Genomic DNA, 21,973 nt, shown 5'->3' with positions numbered 1-21,973 from the left:
TAGAGAGTATGCCATAACGCTGTACTTTCCCTGAAGGTAAGCAGAACACATGTAATAGGGAACCATATAGAACGCCGTCTCTGCCACAGTACTCCTATACTCCATAGCAATGCTGCTGGTGAACTCTGACCAGCAAAGCTGTGCCAGCATGCAGTGGACAGCAAAAAGAGGGTCCATTGAGCCTGTCCTCACTGTAGCCATAGAATGTAAGGGTTTAGGATCAGGATTTTGCAAGTGGCAACTTCTCATGACTGAAGGTATTTCACAGTGTCATTGTATCCACTTCTACTACTTCCTCAACTTTATAAATGGGAAAGGGGATGGTGGACGGTAACATTCTCCTAAAGTCATACTATTTTAGGTGACCAACAATTACAAGTATTTCTGAATCTTGCTTTTGTGGTCTCAAGTGGCCTTGGAATTTCCAAGTAAAATCTGTAGAGGATAAAACTGTCATCATGCTTCCTTGGTAGAGCCTGCAGATGTTATTTGCTAGACTTGTATCTTAAACTAAAATTACCTTTAAAAACAATTGAAAACTCAAAATTACCTGCAGCAGTGTTTTATAAATCTTGTAAGCAGCAGATGGAGTGTTGTCTTGTGACTGATGAAAGTCATAATCAAGGTTTCTCGCTTGCTTCAGCTAGCGGTTAAGATTTGCCAAATTTTAAGCAAGTGGAAAATAAATGTTTAAAATGATTGCTTATCAGGTTGATAGTGTTTGGCTTTTCCTATCCTCAAGAAAACCCATTAAAGTTCTTCAGCTCCCACTGAGTTCCCAAATCCAGACTTGAATAACCAGCTCTTAATGCCAGTAAAGATCAAGAGAGTCAATATTCTCTCCTAGCTACTAAATAAGACTAAATTTTGGTGCCAACTTACAAAAAAGCACGCTTTTAAGGACAGATAAGCAATTGAATATACCACAGTACTGCTTGGGAAAATGAACAGTGTAATAATCTAATATTCTTAATTTTATGTACATGAATATAATGTATATCAACTTTTTACATGAGATACATACAGACAGCATTTAAACATTTTACTGAACAAATAAGAATTTACAACAATATTACTGCTTAAAGGGTGATACGATCTTAGATTAGATCTATACTTTAACAGAGAAAGAATTTAATAGCTTACAATAATAGAAACACCAACAATTAAAACAGACTTTATAAAATAATTTATATTTATATATTTATATATAAATTTCCCCTAACATCTATAGAGAGGAATTATTTGCATTTGTGAATGTGTGCAATGAATGGCATATTTTAAAATTTTAGGTAATAAAATAATTTAGAGGCAGTTCATGCAATGGTCAAAGCAAGGGGTAGTATCCAATGAAATACCCTCTTCCTTTGACATTAACCAGCATTAGACAGATGGACCCTAAGTACCACAGGTGTGTGTGAGTACAAGTCTCCATGTTACATTAGACAAGCATCTATGTACACATGTTACCCTTTCTTTCAAGTACAGCTTCCGTTTGTCACGAGAGTAGTCAGTTACAGGCAGTGTGACTCCATGTTTCTCCTGGAGGTCACCGATCTTCACTCAAGGTAACTAACAGGCCTTCCTTGTTTTCACAATTTTACTTTGATACTTGACAGAGTGTCCCCCATGTCCTACGACGTAAACATCCAGCAGGTAAGACTTCCCAGGCTGCAGATCTCCGATTGTCTCTGTAGTCACTGCTTTCGGCAGGTTTTGGCTGTGGAAGTATTTGCAAAGGACCTTCTCTGATTTCTTTCTGGTGTCTGGTCCTAGGCACTGGTTTTGCTCTCTTCTCTTCTGGTCTTCACTGTAGTTTCCACCCACTTCCTTTCTGTAGATACAAAATTTTCTTCTTTCTTGGGTGCCAAGCCATGCCACCGTGACTGAAGAGCAGGTGCGTAGCTTGTCAAAAGCTTTGATTCTTGTGTCTTCGGGAAGAGAGGGGAATGCATGCTTACTGGGCCTGGTGGTAGCCAGTATTTTCAACTTCGATGCTCCTTTCCTGTTGCCTTTCAGTCGAATGAGGTATTTTCCTTTGGGTTTTCCTCTTAACTGAAACTGCCGAATGCCTTCCACATTCTGTGACAGAAGCAGCCTTCCATCTCTTCTCACTTGGACTTGAACGGCGTCCATACAAGAATGAATAAAGAAGGTGACCTTTTGGTGAGAGGAGACTGGAGCAAACCGTAGAAACTTTTTCCCCTTCCTTTTAACAAACACATCTGTGACCTTCCCGTCTTTGAGCTCCACTGTCTTCTGTTTCGCCTCCTCCTTGGTTCTGACAAAGGCACCCACATAAGCTGTACTCATGTTGGTGTTGGTATTGACCATGAAGACATCAAAGTAGTATTGGGTATCAGGCTTTAGGTCAGAGACTGTGAAAATATTTTTATTTCCTATGCAAATTTTTTGAATGTCAACCTTGGGCCTCCAGTAGACATGGCGCCCCACTTTGGGAGAAGGCTTTGCCAGGAAGCTTCGATCTTTACCCAAATTATCTGTTGGAAATCCAAAATGGGCAAAGTCAAAGGGGTTAAAGTCTAGACCAGGTTTGGGCGCCACCATGAAGGCATCATCTGCATTCATCTTTGTTTCTGCTGCACAGAGGCTTTTGAAATTATGCTCCTTATTGATGACCACACAGTACTCTATGGGTTGTTTCAACATAGAGGCTGTAGGGCTTGGCTTCCAGGCCAAAGTGACTGTGGTACGTCCAAAAGAGGTCACATCAACTCTGGGGTCATATGGTAATTCAGGGTATGGCTGGTCAGATTCTGGTGTAGTGGTGGCATATACTTTGAAATGTGTGTCTTTCTCTGTTGAAAGAAGCTCCAACTGATACAAACCAGATGGGGAACTTGAAGACATAAAATACTCTACATCATTGCCCTTGTAGGAGAATAGTTCTGTGCCCTCCACATCAGTCATCTGCTGCTTTTGCTGGTCAAGTAGTTCTGGGTCACCTGAAGAACAAGGTAGAAATATAGGCTGCATATTACTGTGGATTACTGGCCTTAGGCTATGTTTGCAAACATCATATCTTCATATCAAAGGCATGACATATTCCTAACAGAGACAATGGCACCGATGGAAGCAAGATGAGCATGAGGTCACTAATCTCTCACCAGAGTCATTTCTTACTCCTGTACTTCTTTCTAGTCTTTTACACGTGTTTTTTTTTGGGGGGGGGAATTAATAACTCAATACAATATATTGTCATACATATATGAATCTAGACAACTCTCTGGTTTTATAACCCTATTTTTGCTTAGGTCATAAAATAATACTATCAGTTTATCTTTTGTTATTGTAAACAATGCCCATATATGAGCAAGACTTTTCTTTGGGACAGAATCCAGTTAGAGGAAAAGTTAGGTCAAAGTGACTGGTAGTCTGATGTGAATCAAAATGATTTAAACATGTTGCTTGCAGATGGTCAACCATTATTCTAATTTCATGACTGTTAGTGGAACTGGATGACCTAATTAAAATATAGGGTATGAAGCATCAATAAGTGTGTTTAAGGACCAATGTTCAGAATTGGTTCCCAAGATAGTACAAAGGAAGTCTATTTTTCCCATTAAACAATATTTGCCTATTGTTAACATCAACACAATGCAGACATAAGCATACAATTTCTAGAATCTGGTGGAACACTGGTGAGCAGAGTGAACAATTGTTTTTCAGATTCCTACCATAAGTTAAAAGTGTGTAGAATGAACTTATTCTACAATTCTGGGAAGAACAGAACTACCACATCTGTTAATGTCAGAGATCCTATATTATAAGTCTTATTGCTTGCCCATGGGCTCTTCCCAGATTGATGGAGTACTATAATTCACAAACATCCTTCTCATAGGTGCATTGTGCAGGCCTTTATCTTTCAGTTAAGATTCCCTTATAAGGAGCTACAGCTGTTTTTCACTTGCTTTCTGCTATCAACTTTCCATCCTCTCTGTCATCTTTAGGTGACTAATTCTTTTTTTCTACCAACTTGCTTTTCACTCTGGCCATTAAACAATGCTAAAAGCCTCTCTACTTCTTTGATGCACCTGTTATTTCCTAGCGATGAGACATTCTTCACCTTTTCTGAGCCTCAAAGCCAGTAATGGAAAGATTTTAGACTCCACAACAACTAAGCCAGAATGAACATCTGAGGCTTAACTCAAGCACCTAGGGTTTCAGATGCTGCAAGTAAGCAAACAGGCCTGCAGAGGTTAGACACAGAGGCTGCCCAAACTGCTCACCTCCACACACCTCTTTGCCTCTTTTACTTAAATCACTATCCTCTCAGGCCAGTTCTTCATTTCAAGCTCTGTTCACATGTAGAACTGGGTTGTTTCCCTTACTTGCAGAAGGCTGTGTTTTGGAGGGCTTTCAACCGTTGTTTAGAGTTCTGAGGCGAGGTATATCCAGCTGCTTACCTGACCCATCTGCACTAGATTCCTCATGCAGCTCCTGAAGGCTAAGCTTCCACTCCAAAGGTGCATCACAAGGTGTCACGGTGACTGACAGTGGGGTGTTATCTTCTTCAACCATGAAGAAATACCTATGGGAAAGTTCAGACTATGATGATTCTAATAACAACAATCAAGACTTACCAGAAAAGCCACATGGTTTTCAGTTTTACTCATTTAACAGTTTTCAGAGAAAACATAAAACCATAAAAGTCCACAAGTTTAAAGTCCAAATGCAAAGAGGGAGCCAAAGTTAATATCAAGTAACAAAAGGAGATTCAACCAACTGTTCTGAGTTCAAGGTGAGCTCTTGTCCATCTGTAGGGGCCCCCACCAAGAGATAAGTTACAGCCACTAAGCATTCCCTATGTGCCCTATAGCACCGTGCTTTGACAAAATTTGTGTTACCTTGATGATACTCTGACATGTCACCTGCTCTGTCAAAAAAATCAGTTTCCAACATCATAGTCCTAAAACCATAATACCCTGGGTTTGCAATATAACATAGCATGTGTATTTATTATCTATTTATTACCAACATGTCCTGTCAAATTAAGTATGTTAAAATTTTAAAACAGAATTAGAAAGAAAATCAAAGTATTCTGTTCTTTGTTATTACCTCAGAAGATATTTCATGGAGAATAAAAATATCAGTTACCTATAAAAATGGTCATATTTTAACTCTAAATTTCTTTTATAATTTTACTTAATTACCTTTCATAGGCTGTAACCTTGTGCTGTAGCTTCAGGCTAGGTCACAGGCTCTATGGGGAAGGAGGTGGGTGAACTTCATTTCCTGTGTGCTGTTTCAGCTCAGCATCCCTCGAGTCACTCTTTTCCACATGCCCACCACCAACACACAGGCCAGGCTGACAACAGTACCCAACTCCTACTCTGCTCTTTCTGATCACCTCTCATGCATCGAGTCTCTCTATTGAGCCTGGGCCTTCACAGGAGTGTCCCTTCTCTACCTCGACTTGCTCCCATATCACATCAGACACCTGAATTTACCTCTTACATGTTAACAACTCTCAGGTTTACATCTCCAGCCTGAACTCTTTCCATCTTCAATAAGACAGTGGCATTTCAAACTTGAGACATCTAATCTGAATCCCTACAGTCATACCCTTTCAGTAAATCAACTTTTGGTCACGCCAGGTGAACAATTTAGAATCTCTCTCGGTGGTTTGTTTGTTTGTTTTGGCTTTGCTTTGTTTTACTTTGCCTTTGAAATCCATGCAGACTCTCATGCTTTCTCCTGGCTGCTCTAAATCTTCAGCTCCTCTTGCCTGAGACTTGCTGTGGCCTCCTGATCAGGCCGCTGGTTTTGTAAACCTCAAACTCAGAATTTCCCCTGGCTCACAACCCTCCAAGACCTGTGTGCTGCAGAGTAAAAGCCACAGAGCTGATGCTATCTCTAAGGTCCCTTCCTGATCCACCTCAACTGCATATGCCTTGCCACCATGTCACCCTGAGCTTTGCTGTCTGTGGTGCATGCATGCCAGCTCCTGCCTGTGGACCCTGAACCTCCTTCACGTAGTGGAGCTCCTTGAGACAGAGGCCCGGATGTGCTCAAGGTCTCCCTTCAGTCCTCTACGCCAGCACCATTGTGAATCCACTTGGACTCTGTATGCAAAAGATTTCCTTCTTGCTAATGAGTGTCACTTTCCTTTGATTTTTGAAGTACTTATTGACATCTAACATACTACGTTTCATTTATTCCTTTTTAATGTTTCTGTCTCCCTCAACTAGACTGACAGCTACAAGAGGGTAGCCATTCATTTCATTGGTATGTATTCAGACACTGAAATAATTCAAAGTATTTGTTGAGACAATTAACGAATTGTGATTTCCACTGTTAAATCATTTTATTACTTCCAACTATTCTTTCCATTGAAACAGGAGTCATCTCTATTCAGAGCCCTGTTCCAAGTTTCTAAACCTGGTGAAACACTCGGTGACCAGAACAAGGACCACTCCTTTTCCAACTTTTACCACAGGTTGAAAATGAAGTATGTAGAATTTTCCATTCTCAATGGAAGAGAAAAACTCAACACAACACTGATGATGTCGGAGCTCCTTTCCTATGTCTAAGCCTCATTATCTCTCACAGGCACTATACACCTTTCCCCAAGCTCAACTCACAAGCATCCTTTGCACAAGAGCAGTTGTCAGGCCCTTATGTTTAAGCTAAGGTTTCCCTAGAAGGGGAGGCAAATCATTGCCCTGCCCCTCTACAGAACTTGCATTGTACTTGTATAAACCATAGGTTTTCTTTTCCAGCTTTGAGTCTCTTGACAGCTTTAGATTTTAGCTTTGGGTCAGTCTTTAACTGATCTCATGGTCAAGCTTCCTCAGGGAGGTCCTGCCTTCTTCAGGAAGTTCTGCGCTTGTCTCTGTCTCTGTAACCACACAGGACTCCTGTGTTCTCTAAAACACTTCCCATTCCTGGGTCTCTGAGATGTGGTTTTTCAGAACTCCTGCTATGCTCTACTCATATTTCGATGCTACCTCTTCAGAAATGTTTTTCCTCACTCATTCCAGAAGAGGTTTGCAAACTCTCTCTTGGGGCCTATGGTCTCCACTTGTCACACTTATTACAATTTGTGCCTAATGTGTCTGTGTGGTTATTTGATCTCCCATTCCCCCAAGGCCCATTTAGGGCTCATTTTCATTGTCACTGTAACATCCCTGTTCTCAGCATGCTAGCACAGATTTATGCATAGAGCAAGCACTCACTAAGACATTTTTGAATGAATGAATACTAAGTCAATGAGCTAACTCAGGAATCTTAACAGCAATCTCATTAGTCTAGCCTGAGGATATTATATCCAGAATCTGCTTCTATTTGAATACATAAAATCTGAACAAAAATAGAAGTTTTCCTCTTTACTATTCAGAGATAAATTTAGAGATGTCAGGTGATGTGGAGCAAGAGAAGACAGAATGAGGAACATATTAAACATATGCAATGTCTTAAAAATAATACTGGGCAGTCATCTAAAAAGACAAGTGGATAATTTAACTGTTTACTGTGTGAAGTCTGATATATGACTTACCATGGCCACCCATACACATGTTAAAATATTTGCCATTTAATTCTGCCTACTTTCTGAGGAGTTTTTTTTTTTTTAATCCTTTAGCAGAGATGATATTAAAGCTGAGCCCTTTCATATCAGAGAAAAGGAGACACAGTATCAAATAGAGTATGGAACATCATGGTTTGTTTCTTGGATTCTGAGCAGCACAGGACAGCAATGCCAGAGGCAAAACCAAGCTGATCTGTTGACTGCTTTCAGAGAGCAGCTCCTTTCCTTAGCTAAGCAATGGTGTGTTAGGAACTTGATGACAAACTGTACCTATTAGCAAACAGGAGGATGTTTGCATTGCGCAAGGTGATCCTTGTGCATGTGCAGCAGCAGGAGATCCCTCAGGTAACACTTCCTTCTAAAAGCTCTCAAGTTAGGGATAAGCGAGAAACTGAACCAGCAATACGCCACGCATCCATTATTAAGCATGCACCAAATACACGCAGAAGAGAGGTACAGTAAGAAGTGATAGGAGACGGTCTGTGTGTTCAGACATGTAATCCCTAGGAAGTTTGGCAGAAATGAAATGAATGGATGAAAAGCACAGATGAGGAGGGGTGAACACCACAAACCACCCACCCTTGCAATGGATATGTAAACATGAGAACAACATGCACATTTGGTGCCTTTTTCTACTCCTCCAGACGACCATCTGAGGTAGAACATCAGTGTGGCTGTGTGCACGTAGGACTGTCCAACCCCAACTCAGAAGTTACATTTCTTCTTGGAGCTACAACTCTACCTAACAAGTTCAAGCAAACAGTTCACTCAGCTGGAATTACACAGGGCCTTAAAATGTTTTTTTTTTTTTTTTTTTTTGGAAATGAAAGACAAAAATAAAAAATTAGTAAATGAAAGAAAAGGGGAAGGAATACAGTTTTGTAATGTCACATAATGAAAGGAAAATTTTTGGAGGAAAAATGTCATTTTTAGTACTACCCTTGGAACTACAACTTACTCAATTTTTAGAAGATAAAGGGGTAAGTCATTTATTTGATTAAGTGACGTGATTATATAATTGGTAAGCTGTATTTAAAGAACACTACTAAGAACAGAACCCAAGTGTATTTGGAAAAGGAAAGACATTTCTAAAGAGAGACTGTGGTTTGGTCTCTTTCACTAAAATATTTCAAGGACACAAATCTAACTGAGCTCAATGACAATCCAGTTACTATTAAGGATTCCTCTGAAGTCATTCATGGCTTTGCATATCTTTCTTTATTCTCATAGACTGAACTTCTGTGAGAACCAGTGTAGCCAGCCCCTCCTTGTACTATGAAAGCAATTCATCTTACCTCATCAGTCTCGTGAGTACCATTTAAAGATTCATAATTATTTACACTTCGAGCCAGTTCATAGGCTGCTGCATTCCTTCACACACATTACTCTATCAGAGGGTTGAAACAATGCCCACTTCACCCCTAAAATCAGATCATCTGTGCTCATTCTTGATCAGAGGATGAAATAATGGGGCCATTAAGTAGAAGAGGTTTAGAGTACCTAATTCTCTCTCCATGAAGTTGAAAATATGATATAAAGATCCCTTACCTCAGTCTTAGGAAAGTGTTTTGGAATGCCAACACATCTCAGACCCCATAGAACTTTTTTTTTAAATTCAAAACATTTACAATGAAAGGCAAAGAAATGTTAAAGCATGACAGTTTGATAACTTCAAATATAATATTTTCAAGTATATCATACACATGTATATGATATAGGTGTCTAGCTTTCAAAGATAGACATATTTAGAAACAGAACAGAAGCCCCGTTGCTTATGGTGGAGTGAGAGACGTGATGCAGTTTTTCAGTATTTGAGATTCATTTCACCCCCTTGTACCACCGTGTTGAAGCAATTCCAGTTTCCTCCTACAGAGCCCGTCTTAGACTCCTTTACTATCCTAGAGAGTAGAAAGCAATCATTTCAAAATAAGAATACCAGCCTTGCCTCTTGCACTTAAATGGAGAGCACAGCAAAGAAGACCCAGCCAGCCTCCCCTAATGAGCAGAAATCGCATTGCCACTATGTCTGTCTTACTTAGAAACAATACACCATGCTGTTCATAAGTGGACTTTCAGAACACCATTTGAAAGCTTCCTGTCTTCTATGCAGCCTCTTTTATGACACTGATCAGAAAGCTCTACTGGGACAGTACCTTCTAGGTGTATCTCTAAAGAGGTAACTGCTGACTTCAGCTCCATCTGGAATCACAGATGAATCATGAAAAAATTCCTTATCCCGGATCTGTATCTGAAAAAGTTCCTCATCTCTGGTGGGCAGCTTCTGGGTCCTTGAGGTGAGTGGTAACAGGAGGCACAGCAAACACCAGTAGAGCAGCTCCATCCTGGGCAATAGAAGCAAGTGTTTCAATTAGTCCTGAAGCCAGATCCTGGGCCTGGTAGGAAACTTCCTTATAAGTCAGAATTCTTCATTTACACAGAATCAGTGATGTAGCACATGTCTCAGACACACACACACACACACACACACACACACACAATTTTGAAGCAATACTCCTGTGTTTCATTTAAACCATTTCATAAGGTTGAGAATAGATTTACTAGAATCTCACACATTAAACAAAATGTTTTGAAATGAAAGGACATTAACTTCCCTGAGTCCTAAGAAAGAAAGTCAGCACTTCATTGTGAAAGAAGCCAATGTGATCCTTACTGAAGATGTCCTGTCAGTGTCCAGAGTTAAGTTTTTAAAATTAAAAAATAAATTGGCATATAACAATTATGTATACTTAAGACAAACAACAGTATGGCAATTTAATGCAAGTATATAATATACACTGATCAAATCAGAATAATTAGCAATTGTATTTTCTTAAACAATTATTATATCTTTATATTAGGGACTTTTTAGACCTTTTCTTCTAGTTCTTAGGATGCATTTACTGAATTATTTCAGCACATAGCCATTCTGCTTTGCCATAAAAACTTGAGTATTGTTTCTGCTACCTGCAATTTGATGTCCATAATCCAACCTTTATCTACACCTAGCTTCCTCTTTTATTTATCAAAATGTCATATTTTCTTAATATAGTTCCATCAGGTATGCTTTTGGTTTCTGACACCCATCATAATTGTCATGTCAATCAACCATACCTAGCCTTTCTACATATCTGTACCCATCAATAATTGTCATGTCAGACAGAGAAGAGTTTAAAATTAACATAACCTCAAAACACAGGAATTTATGTTATATCACACACTATGGTTCAACATTCAGTATTTTAAGCATACATTTATTTATTTGTTTTGTGTGGAAGTTTCTACCATTTGTGTTCTAGAGAATGAACTCAGGTTGTCTGACTCACTGAACATCCAATATTTTAACATGAAGTAATTAAGTAGGGGAATGTTCATTGAGCAGGGGATGAACATTAGTAATTTCTTCAATTTTATCAGATTATAGACAAGATTTATTTTTAACAAAATGTGTTTTGAGAAAGCACCGAAGGTAATCAAACATTACTGTGTAAGCATAATATGCAGAATTTAATTCATAATTTATACTCATTGGTCAAAAATGGACTTATTTAGAGATTGTTGAAATGGAAGTCTTAAAATTTTGTAGCTCTTTAACCCCTGTGTTCTCTGTAAAACTTTCATTCTAAGAATTAGCCATTTCAATTCAAAAAAAAATTACAAAAACAAAAACAAGACTTAGTGTACCAAGTAATAGGTTTCATTGCCAGGCTCTCACTGGCATGTACTAATACTCTTTTCCATCATTCAAGGCCTCCCCACCCTTTGCTCCAGTTCTCCTGGCTGCTTCCTTCCCCCAACAGTCCTCCTGCCCTCATGCCACTTTAAATAAACAACTGGAAACTCATCCCTCTTCAGAGGAAGCCTGGCTCAGTCAGTCTCTAAGAACAGACTTCTAAAATTACAAAAGTGCCCTCTAATGGCATAACTTCTTTTGCTTCTCTTTGTTGCCTATCCATAGCCACAGCCTTGAATTTTGAATTCAGTAACACTGATCAGGCCAGTCAAGGGGGCATATACATATAATCGCAGCTCTTGGGAGACAGGAGTAGGAGAGTCAGGACTTCAAGGTCACCCTCAGCTACATAACCAGTTTATGGCTAGCCTAAGTTACAATGAGACCTTTTGTCTAACAGGAACAAAAACAGCATCCCTCCCCTCTCCCAAGTAAAACAATACAAGCCCCCACGCAACAATAATTAAACACCCACTCATCGGAATTTCACTTTCAGAATGACTTCTTACATGGCCATCTGGTGGATAATGTGGGGATTGTGCCCATGTGGAGCAAGGAATCTTGTTATCCCACAGCGTGTGTGTAGCTCAAACAGATGTAAAAAGTTGCCAGGATGGCTCTACATCTACATCATATAAGTATGCAAATAGAGATACATATGCAACTAAGCATGATCATACACTGCACTACAAAAGTCGGCATGACTGTATGACTATTAACAAACCAGAAAAGCAGCATGATGCTGTTCTAAATGCCAAGTAGGGTCACTACCATGGTTGGATTGAAAATTTCTATTGCCTGGACCATAGAGATTCTAACAAATCTCTGACAGTGCCTATGTTGTCAAAAGCCTTTGTTTTAAACAGCACTCACCTTTAAATCTTGTGGAGATGGAAGAGGGAAGAATTTGGGTGTCTGGATGTCCCAAAGTCTTTGGGATTATAGGCCACAGACACATGAGATAATTTTGTTTGGAAGGACAATATGTGTCAGATTAAAGGTTACAAAGAAAAAGGTTTCTTTCTCTTTTCCACTTCTCTTCCACTCCCCTCTCCATCTTCTTCACTTCATCTCTGTCTCCATCTCTAGCTCTTTTCTCCCTCTCTATCCCTGACTCCACCTCTGTTTACATCACTATCTCTGTCTGTTTCCATCTCCTTCATCTCCATCATGTTTACCATCCCCATCTCTATCTAGCTCTTTCTTGGGAACAGAGGAGAGGAAATGAGTTGTTTCTGAAATATCATCTCAAGATCACCATGTATTCTGTACTAACAAAGATGACCTGAGGAGGGTCCAAGACTAGTGTACCATAAGATTTATATTTAATTGTGTGCTGTATGCACATGCTTACATTCTTCAGGTCAAAGTATGTAGAAATGTATGAGTACAGTCAGCTGACATAGATGTGAAAATCATTGAGGCGTAGCCTTAAAGGGAGAGTGTGTTCATGATAAAATGTGGCATCTGCTGCTGCTGTGTGGTGAGAGGGAAAACACTACAGTGAAGCCGATGTGACAACAGTTTGCGTTAGAACTTCAGTGCAGACTTGCATCTACCTCATTTTCTTCATCTTTGCTATGAAGAGTACAGATTGCATGGGACGAAGTGAAGACCAGTTTTAAAGAATAAGACAATGAATAAATAGATGCTTTATTTTCAGTTACTGGGATATGTGTGTCTGTGCAATGGATATGTGAATGTAAGTACAGGCATCTTCAGAGGCCAGTTAAGACTCACCCTCAGATCTGCTAGTACTACCATTATAGGAAGATGTGAGTCACCTGAGGTCATTTCTGGGATCCAAAGCCAGGCTCTCAAAGAGAACACTACACACTCTTAACTGCTGCCACATTTCTCTAGTAACAACCAATGAAGAAATAGGAGTTGCTTTCATTACAAAAACAAAGGAATAGTGCAACTAATGGGAAACTGAAGATACACTATTTAGTCTAAGACATTCCGTGTTAATTTGAAATTCTTATTCTTTTATAATTTTCATTTATTAATATTTATTCAATCATTTGTTTGTGTATGTGTGGGAGTAGGTATGGTTTGGTGCATGTGTGTTGTTGCATGAGTGGGTGGAGACCAGAGAACAGTGTTAGGGAATTAGTTTTCTCTTTCTAACATGTGGACCCCAAGAATCCCACTCAAACTTTCTAGCTTAGCAGCAAGAGCTTTTACCAACTTAGCCATCATTCTGATCTTCAAATTTTTATCCTATGGATCCTTTAGTGTAGTTAAAATAAATTCAGACTGACCTAGGAGCCTCCTTTCCTACAAACTTGGAGAAATGCTAAATGGACAGAAAAAAATCTTAAAATACACTGTATAAGCCAAAAACCACAACTGGCCCCACACGCAAACAAGTGAAACCTTTAGCCAGGCACCTGGAGCATCTCCATACAGCTCATCCATGCAATGCCCTGGCAATTATGTGAGGTAGACTCACCCACCTGCCAGTCCTGAGCAAAGCACTGGCTTACTTGGTGAACACTATTTACTATTTAACCTGTTTTAACAGTGATAAAAAGCAAATAAACTGGATGAGGTTGTTATACAAACATAGTCAATGGAATTCAGTCACAAATTCTAACAGCTATCTTGAGTAGAAACCATTTCAAGCAACTAGAAGTCTTGCCTTTAGTATTTGCAGACTACTGTCCTAGTTTGCTTCCTAGAGCTACAGTTAGCACCATCACCAAAAGCAACTTTTGGAAGAAAGGGCTCCTCTGACTAATAACTCTAAGCCACGCTCCATCATGAAGGGAAGTCTGGGCTGGAACTCAAGACAGGAGCCAGAGATCAGTAACTGAAGTAGAGGCCATAGAAGAACCAATGCTCTTTACTGGCTAGCCTCTCGTAGCTCAATTTGCTTTCTTTTATAACCAAGAGCATCCTACCCTCGGGTAGCACTCTCCAAAGTGGGCTGGGCCCTACCCTGGTCAATCAATAATCAACAAAATGTTCCCAAAGACTTGCCTACAGGTCAATCAGATGGAGGCATGTTCTCAATTGAGCTCCCTTTTTTCAAGATGATTCCAGCTTGGGTCAAATTGGCTACAAACTAAACAGTAGGCCTACTGTTAGTTAGTTTATTGTTGGGGGTAATCTGTAAGTCTGGTAAATAAGAACTGTGTGATTTGTGATATTTCTGACCAAGAATTTCTGACTAAGGGGAAGCATGATATAAATGAAGACACAGAGCTTCCTCCTCGGCCATACCAGCCTCCTCAGGACTGCCACCAACAGCTCTTTTCAGTGGTGTTAGTAGAATCGAAGAAAACTCATCCAACCTCCCACAATGGAAATCAAGGCATGCAATATCTTTACAGAAATGTGAACGTATTTGTAAAGAATGGCATCAGGTGATGAGAGCCATTCTGTGCTATAAAACCTAAGATCAAATTCCTGATGTAAACACGCTGCACAAAGGACACAGTTTTAAAACACCCACATGGAGATTTACTTTATAGTACTTGAAATAAATTCAAAGGAACCCCCAAGCCCCACAAAGGGAAGAAAGTCCTGAATGACTTGAAGAAGATGCATCTGGAATAAATGAAATTTAATGTTTAATTACAGAGAGTAGAAAGTGCATGATTATAATTGAGTGAGGATAATTTAAGGAATGGTATGCCACAAAGATTTCTGTTATTTTCTTTTCATGCAAATATTTAGTCATTTAAATTTCTATTATTAAACTTGAGGGCATTTGCTTTTTTATCTACATCATCCAAGCACATGTGCTAATATATTTAAGTGATTAATCTAGCTGAAAGGAAAATGATTAATCTAGCTGAAAAGGAAAATGCTGCGTTGGTCTAAGGATTGTTCCTGTGTCTGCATCAACCTGCTAGCAGTGAGGAAGGAGGCTGGGTACCCTAGTGTGCCAGAGCTAGCCTTTTAGAGCTCAAGACCCTTCAAGGCAGAAATGCAAAACAATAATGTTTAAATTCCTAGAAGTGGTTTGATTTTGTTGTCTTTTCAAAGAAGAAAAATGTTGACTGAAGTTAGTTGATTGTAAAAAAAAAAAAAAAAAATTCCCAAAATACCCCCTGCTTTGGTTGAATATTAAAGCAGGAAATCAATGCACTGCAGTTTGGGATTTCCATATGTAAAAAGAAAGAACTGCAGTAGGAGGCTCCTGGTTTGTCCTGTGGTGTGGTCTCAGCAGGTGAGAATGGTGCTCCCATGCAAAGACTGTCCCTTGTGGATTTATCCCTGATAACAGAATCTGCTGTCATTCCATAGTGCCACAATTATGAAGGGCTTTAGAGTTCATTACACCAGTGATTCCAACATCCTCAAGCACTTCCCCCAGTGACTGCCAACTTTCATTCTGAAGGGAAATTGAATTAATATTAAAAAGCACTGTAAAATTAAAACCTGCCAGAGATTCAAATAAAGTTTCCATGCTGTCATCCATCCGCTTGGGTCCTCCTGGTGTGCAGTTCGTGACAGGGCCAAAGTCAAGGGCATTCTAATTTTAAATGGCCAAGAGTCAGAACTACTTGAGAGAACTTATTTTAAAGTAAGTAACCCTGTCTTCTCACTGTTCTTAAGGCCAAAAAGAATGCAATAACAACAGAAATGACCAAAACAAATGCACCATGAATAGCCATAGTCGTTGATGTGGGAAACCAAACTTAATTTACCAAATGAAAGAAGATTTAAACTGCAGTGGATGGGTGACCACAGATATAGCCAAGTCCAAGAACGATGCATAGGATAATGAATGAAAAGTAACACTGACACAAAAGAGAAGGTGTGTTCTACCTATCAAAATGTCCTCTGGATGCAAGATAACTGGGCGGGTTCCTGCCATCTTGCAATGTGAAGAGGGAAAAAAATACTCTGTTGCTCTTCTTGCTTATGTTTGATAGCTAAGCTGTTTTTTTCCTCTTGGTTTGCAGCAGAATGAAAATGGTTTCCTGTGCAATGTTCCCAAGCAGTCTATTCCCTTCACACCTCATTCTCTGCAGAGATGAAGCAGAGATGGAGCAGAGGCCATTAGCCCCAGCACATGTCAGCAGAGAAGCAGAGATAGCAACACACACCCTCAATTTGACTTTATAGTTACTTTAGCTGAGATGTGAAGTTACCAAAACTGAAATATGTTTAAAAAGTTAATATTAAAATGCCAAGATGCTAATAAGTGACTTGCCAGTCGCTAACTTAGTACTCCAAATGGAGCACGGTAATGTAGGGACTCAACAATGATAACAAAATATCATACAAATGTGAAAGCTACTTACAAAGACAATAGCACTGATATTCACTCACTTTTTAATTCAGCGTCTTTGTGATGAGTGCTTGCTATATATCAGGAACTCATCTGGGGACATATCATAAAGTGCATATTGTAGTCAGAGTGATAAATAGCAAATATAAACAGGATAACAATCTTGACTGTTATTCATTGCTGTGCAGAAAATTAGAATAGGCCTGCATTAAAGAACACATGGTGATAGCAACTTCAGGTTGAGTATTTAGAGTGTTTCATGGGGAAAATGACATTTACGTTGAGATTTAAACAGTGAGAGAATGCCAGAGAAGCAAAGGCCAAAGGAAAGAGCATCCTGTACAGAGAAATGTCCGTAGCTAAGGTCCTGACATGGTACTAAGCTTGGGGTATTGACAAAGGAAAAAGTCATTAGTGGAACATAGAGGAAAAGAGGGGGGGGGAGAGGGAGAGGGAGAGGGAGAGGGAGAGGGAAAGAGGCAAAGTGCAGGTCACATGAACTTTACAATCACATCAAAGATTTTAGACTATTTTGAATGTGATGGAGAGCTCTGTAAGCAGAACAAGACCCAGGTCTAATCCATGCTAGCTGTCTGTCTGTCTGTCTGTCTGTCTGTCTGCCTGCCTATCTATCTATCTGTCATCTACCTACCTACCCATGTACCTACCTACCTACCTGTCTATTCACCCATCTATCCATCTAAGCAATAACTCTGTACTGTATAGGTAACCAATTTTAGGGGGAGGGTGATTATAGAAATAAAAAAGTCAATCTGGTCTCTTAAAAACCACCGAGGAAGGCTCTGGCAGATGCCCATGGCAGAGTGTAGGTGGCTTGGAGGCAAAGATAAAGAAAACTGGAGCAGCTTTGGGATATATTTTATAAACTAGATTATAAAGAATATAGAGAAGATGAAGGCAAAATTGCGGTGAAGAATCAAGAATAATGTACTAGGGTGAAACATAAGAAATCAGAGAATTTAAATTAGGTTGAACTGATAGAATGTCATAGTGAATTACTACCTAAGATGTAACTTTTAAATATATTTCTTTTTTTAATATTCTACATCTATTTTTCTTTATTTGTGCATGACACAGTGTGCATGTGAAAGGGTCAGAGGAAAAGTTGAAGCAGTCACTTCTGTTCTACTGTCTTGCAGGGATCAACTTTGATGGTCAGCTTTGGCAGTCATTACCTTTACCCACGAAGCCATCTTCCCCAGCCTAAGTAATTCTTATGCCAAATAAAATAGTTGAGGAAAACACTCTCTTTATGTGATGAAAATTCTATGCAGTGGAAGAAACATTCTATGCAGTGGTGACATGTGTGACCTCAAAAAGTGAAAGTCTTGACTTCAATTGTCATAATTCAAAATAGGATCCAGAAATGGAAAAGGCTAGTGAGACAGACTGGGAAAGCGCACACACACACACACACACACATACACACACACACACACACACACACACACAGACATGCATGCACGTACGCATACACGAACACACGCATGCACACAGTTGTACCTAATAAAATAATATTTCAAGTGAGGGATGCAAAATACTTCAGGTGCACTAATTTATCAAATTTATCAAAGGTACACAGAGAACTAAGAATCCTGAAGCTGTACCTTAGCTTAGTGGATTACTAGTGAGCAGGAAACAAAATGAGAAAAATAGACGGAGATGTTTTGAAGCAAATTGACTTGAAACACATAACAGACCAGCTCTCCTCCTGAGCTGTGTCTTAACAGGTAGCTAGAAAAAATGAGGAGCCCAAGTTCAAGTCAACATTTGCCCAATATGACTTAACTTGTACTTAGCAGCATTTTTTTTTTTTTTAACGAAGCATTCCCAGCTTGAGGAAACACACAGAACAGGCTGTGCGATAGCACAGGGATCCATGTGACTTTCTAGAACTAGATTTTCACTGAGGAAGTACATGGCTGCCTCATATGGAAGGGACCAAATGCTATCAGGGCCAGGGACAGAAAAGGGGCAACTGGCTGCCTCATGGAATGGCAATGCACTGAGGAGATGGAGTAGGAAATTAGGGGTTCCTTTGTATGCTTTTGAGTAGAGCCAGCTGCTTACTAAGCTCTGCTGGACTGAGTTACCTAATGGGGTGGCTAATGGACCCTCTATGCTGAGATGTGCTGGTCGTGCTGGGCCTTCTGGGCTAGTTACTGGACTCTCTGCTTTGAGATGGACTGTTCTTGTGGGCCCCATGGGCTGAATACTGAATCCTCTGCACTGAGACATACAAAAACGCTAGTCTTGTTTGTGAGTGAGAACACAATGACAGAATAACAGAAAAACTATAGCAGGAAAGAAGAATCTACAAAAACACATGGACTCTTCTCTCTTCTCATTCGTAGGTAACAACCTGAAATCTTCACCTACTTTCTCTCGAATTCAGGTAATCTGTGTCACTTTCTCTAAAAACCATAAACATTCTACTCTCCAGAAAGAAGGTATTCAAATTATTCAACTTCAAAGATATTCCTGCTTGTATGACAAACCTGGTTTTGAAAATTGCTTTGGTGATTCTCCAGCTGTGTCTGCTAAACACATGGGCTGCATCTTCCATAATGCTTTGATCACAGAAAGCTTTTATAATCCAGCTCCTAGTGGTGTAATTAAAAGCAAGCCCCACCAACAATAAGAAGCTGCTTTAGAACAGCAAGCATGGTGGAACCACAGTGCTCAGTGGGAAGCTGGCCAAGCATGGCTTGGGTACAGAGACTTCCCTAAGATCTGGCTGAGGAAACCTGAAACAACAATGAGGAGCAATTCTTGTGAAGTGTTTGGCACCTGTCAGGCTCCCACTGTGCTGAGAGAGACAAAGAACAAGTAGAGAATGACATTGGCTTAATATGCCTATTCCAGAGAGCAATGCGGCCTGAATGGAAAAATGGACCCACCAAAGGGGCTGGAGCACATAGGGATAGTGGGTCTTCCAGGCTCTGAGGTCAGAGAGGACAGCTGTGAGGAAGAGCAACTCAGCAGGGGTCTTAATAAAGGCTAAGGAGGAAGCTATGCAGAGCTGGGGACTGCTTTCAACAGAGCAGACCCCAAGGAATAGGAGCAGCACAGTCGGTGGTCTCTCAGGCCTTACATTTAGGGATCTGTCGATATTTGTGTTAATCACAACTCCCAGCCAAGAAAGAAGGGTATTATGTGACAAAAATTTTCCCAGGGAGACACTTACACACACACATGAATTCTTTCCAGAGAGGGAGCCATGACAGACCTAAGTTCAGATACCACCCAAATCCAACTTGGTGATCCAATGAGTTTCATTGGGGTTGCTTACAGGAATATGGGTGAGAGGTTACTTACAGGAGCTGAAAGGACAGCTTCATCATCAAAGTCCACCTCAGCATGAATGACAGCCAGCAAAGCTGGGAACCTGGAGCACACTGCACAGCCTGCAGGCACCTCAACAGGTTAGAGTATCCTTTCTAGGTGCCTTGGTTGTCTCAACCTAGTGCAGGCAGCTTGGATGGTTTCTACTTCTTTCCCGCACTTTTTCAGGTCTGAATCTCCTTTGTAGTTTAGCCTCTCTGAGAATCTTCTTTGCAGCTCAGCTTCCATCTATCTGAGTGGGACTCTCAGCCTTTATTGCTTCCTGTGGCAGGAAGGAGCCTACTGAATCTGGTCAGTTTCAGGGACTTCCTGGAGCAATTTTGAGTTACTTACCTTCTGGCCTAAAGAGCTTTCCTGCATGATAGAATATTCCAGTCTTGGAGGAAATGGTTTCCAAACTGTTACAGTAGGTAACAGGACCAGGAAAACAGGTCCTGACTCAAGTCAGGTGAGGAATGATGGGCTGGAGCCAAATCAAGAGTAGACACAGAGGCTTCAGGGTCCGTTATCATACATATTAGAAGCAGAGGGACCTCCCAACTCATCCCAAGGACCAAAAGGAAAGGGAGATGAGACTGCAGTGTAGTAACATCAAGATGTACTGGCAAGGACATTCTACTTAAAGGAGTCCTTTAAAATGGCAGAGCTATTGCAACAGTACAAGGATGCCTTCCAACCTACTGGAGTCAAGCACCAAAACAGAGCTCTAGGGACTCCAGGAGTCTCTTAGGATGGTAGCAAGGTGCTGTTCACTTGTATGGTTTCTTATCCTCGCACTTTCTGTACAGCATCAGTAAACCAGTTTGTGTTTGTTAGGTTCCTATGATTAGTCCCCCCAACCCAGGGGGAGGGAGCTCCAGAAACAGATAAGGCAGAATCCGTCTTTTGCAGAAACCAGAACTTGATTCTTATTGTCCTGTCCCATCTCATTGGAACTGTACAGATTTTTTTTATATGTATTTTGTCCCTATAAAAGTGTTCTCCACAAGACTTAAGGACACAAGTTTACAAACATGAATTTCTTTTTATTTATCTTGACTTCCTTAAGTGGTTACTTTTAGTTTGCTTGCACAAAATGGGCATGGAATAAATATTTTCTGAATTATAGTGTCTGCTTCTGAAATGCTAATACCAAAGACCAAAGCAATCTAGACTGTCTTCTATCAGAAAAATCCCAAAAGTTTCTTAGACCCATGTTCATTCTGATCACAACAGTGGAAAATGGCATAGTGGTTACCTCTCCTAGCGAGGCTCCAGAGTCAGACTCAAATTTCCTTCTTCTGGCAGAGCATTCCTGTTCCATCAAGACTGTAGGGAGTGTGTGGTCCTACTCTAAGCCTCAGAGTCCAGTGTTTGATTATGGAGGTCCTGATGAAGCAGCTGGAGGACTGAGGTGCTGTGTTAAGGGGATAGTGTGCCCCATTCACAATAGTGGATCAGTCCTTGAAGCTATCACTGAGGAACATTAAAAATATCCATGCTCTGTTAACCATCGAATCCTGCCAACTCACCCGAAGCCTGTGTCATCTTTTCTATCCAAACTTCCAATGCCAAAGATTATCGACATATTGCACTACTCTGGCCTGCTTTAATACTTTGCACAATATTCCCATGATAACCATGTTAAAAATCTGTTTCCATATATTTCTGGAAAACAAAATAGGTGTGTCAGATGGCTTTCCATTAATGTGAAGCTAAAATTCTGGTTGCATGAACATCTAATACTCCAGCTCCTCCTCACTCTGAAAAACTCCTTTCTTCAACCTTCTACTCTGCTTTGTTCCCCCAGCACAGGAATGGCCTGTGCTGAAACACTAAACTATTTCTTGCAAGTACCTTCTATAAGTCTGAAGCATTGATAACAACAGGGAAGTCCACTCATACATTTTTACTGACAACCATCTTAAATTCTGTTTGTACACATGAGATTCCCAGGTGTTCTACAGTTAATAATGCTAATCACAGATGCTCATAGCATTTTAGGAATTCATAAAATAATGAAAATGAGAATATTGAAATGGGCTCTTTACTAAATGGGATTATTTCACCAAGTAATAGCTTGAGCTGAAGAGAAAAAAAAGGA

The 21,973-nt window shown here is 40.1% G+C and overlaps 1 protein-coding gene across 2 annotated transcripts in view; it reads right to left on the bottom strand.

Moving 5' to 3' along the window:
* Positions 1-961: 961 nt before the first annotated feature.
* Ndnf (neuron derived neurotrophic factor) overlaps positions 962-21,973 on the bottom strand; it is a 40,599-nt gene continuing 19,587 nt past the window's right edge. For both annotated transcript variants that reach the window (XM_029535623.1, XM_021190631.1), the window contains exons 2-4: positions 9,700-9,888; positions 4,425-4,549; positions 962-2,963 (exon numbers count right to left, since the gene is read on the bottom strand). In XM_029535623.1, the coding sequence (XP_029391483.1) occupies positions 1,570-2,963; positions 4,425-4,549; positions 9,700-9,887 (1,707 nt within the window). In that variant the 5' untranslated portion in view covers position 9,888 and the 3' untranslated portion in view covers positions 962-1,569. The remainder of the gene's footprint in view (positions 2,964-4,424; positions 4,550-9,699; positions 9,889-21,973) is intronic.

Source organism: Mus pahari, chromosome 2, assembly GCF_900095145.1.
Source record: "Mus pahari chromosome 2, PAHARI_EIJ_v1.1, whole genome shotgun sequence".
NCBI classification, from domain to species: Eukaryota; Metazoa; Chordata; class Mammalia; order Rodentia; family Muridae; genus Mus; species Mus pahari.
This window is presented reverse-complemented; position numbering and strand designations above follow the sequence as displayed.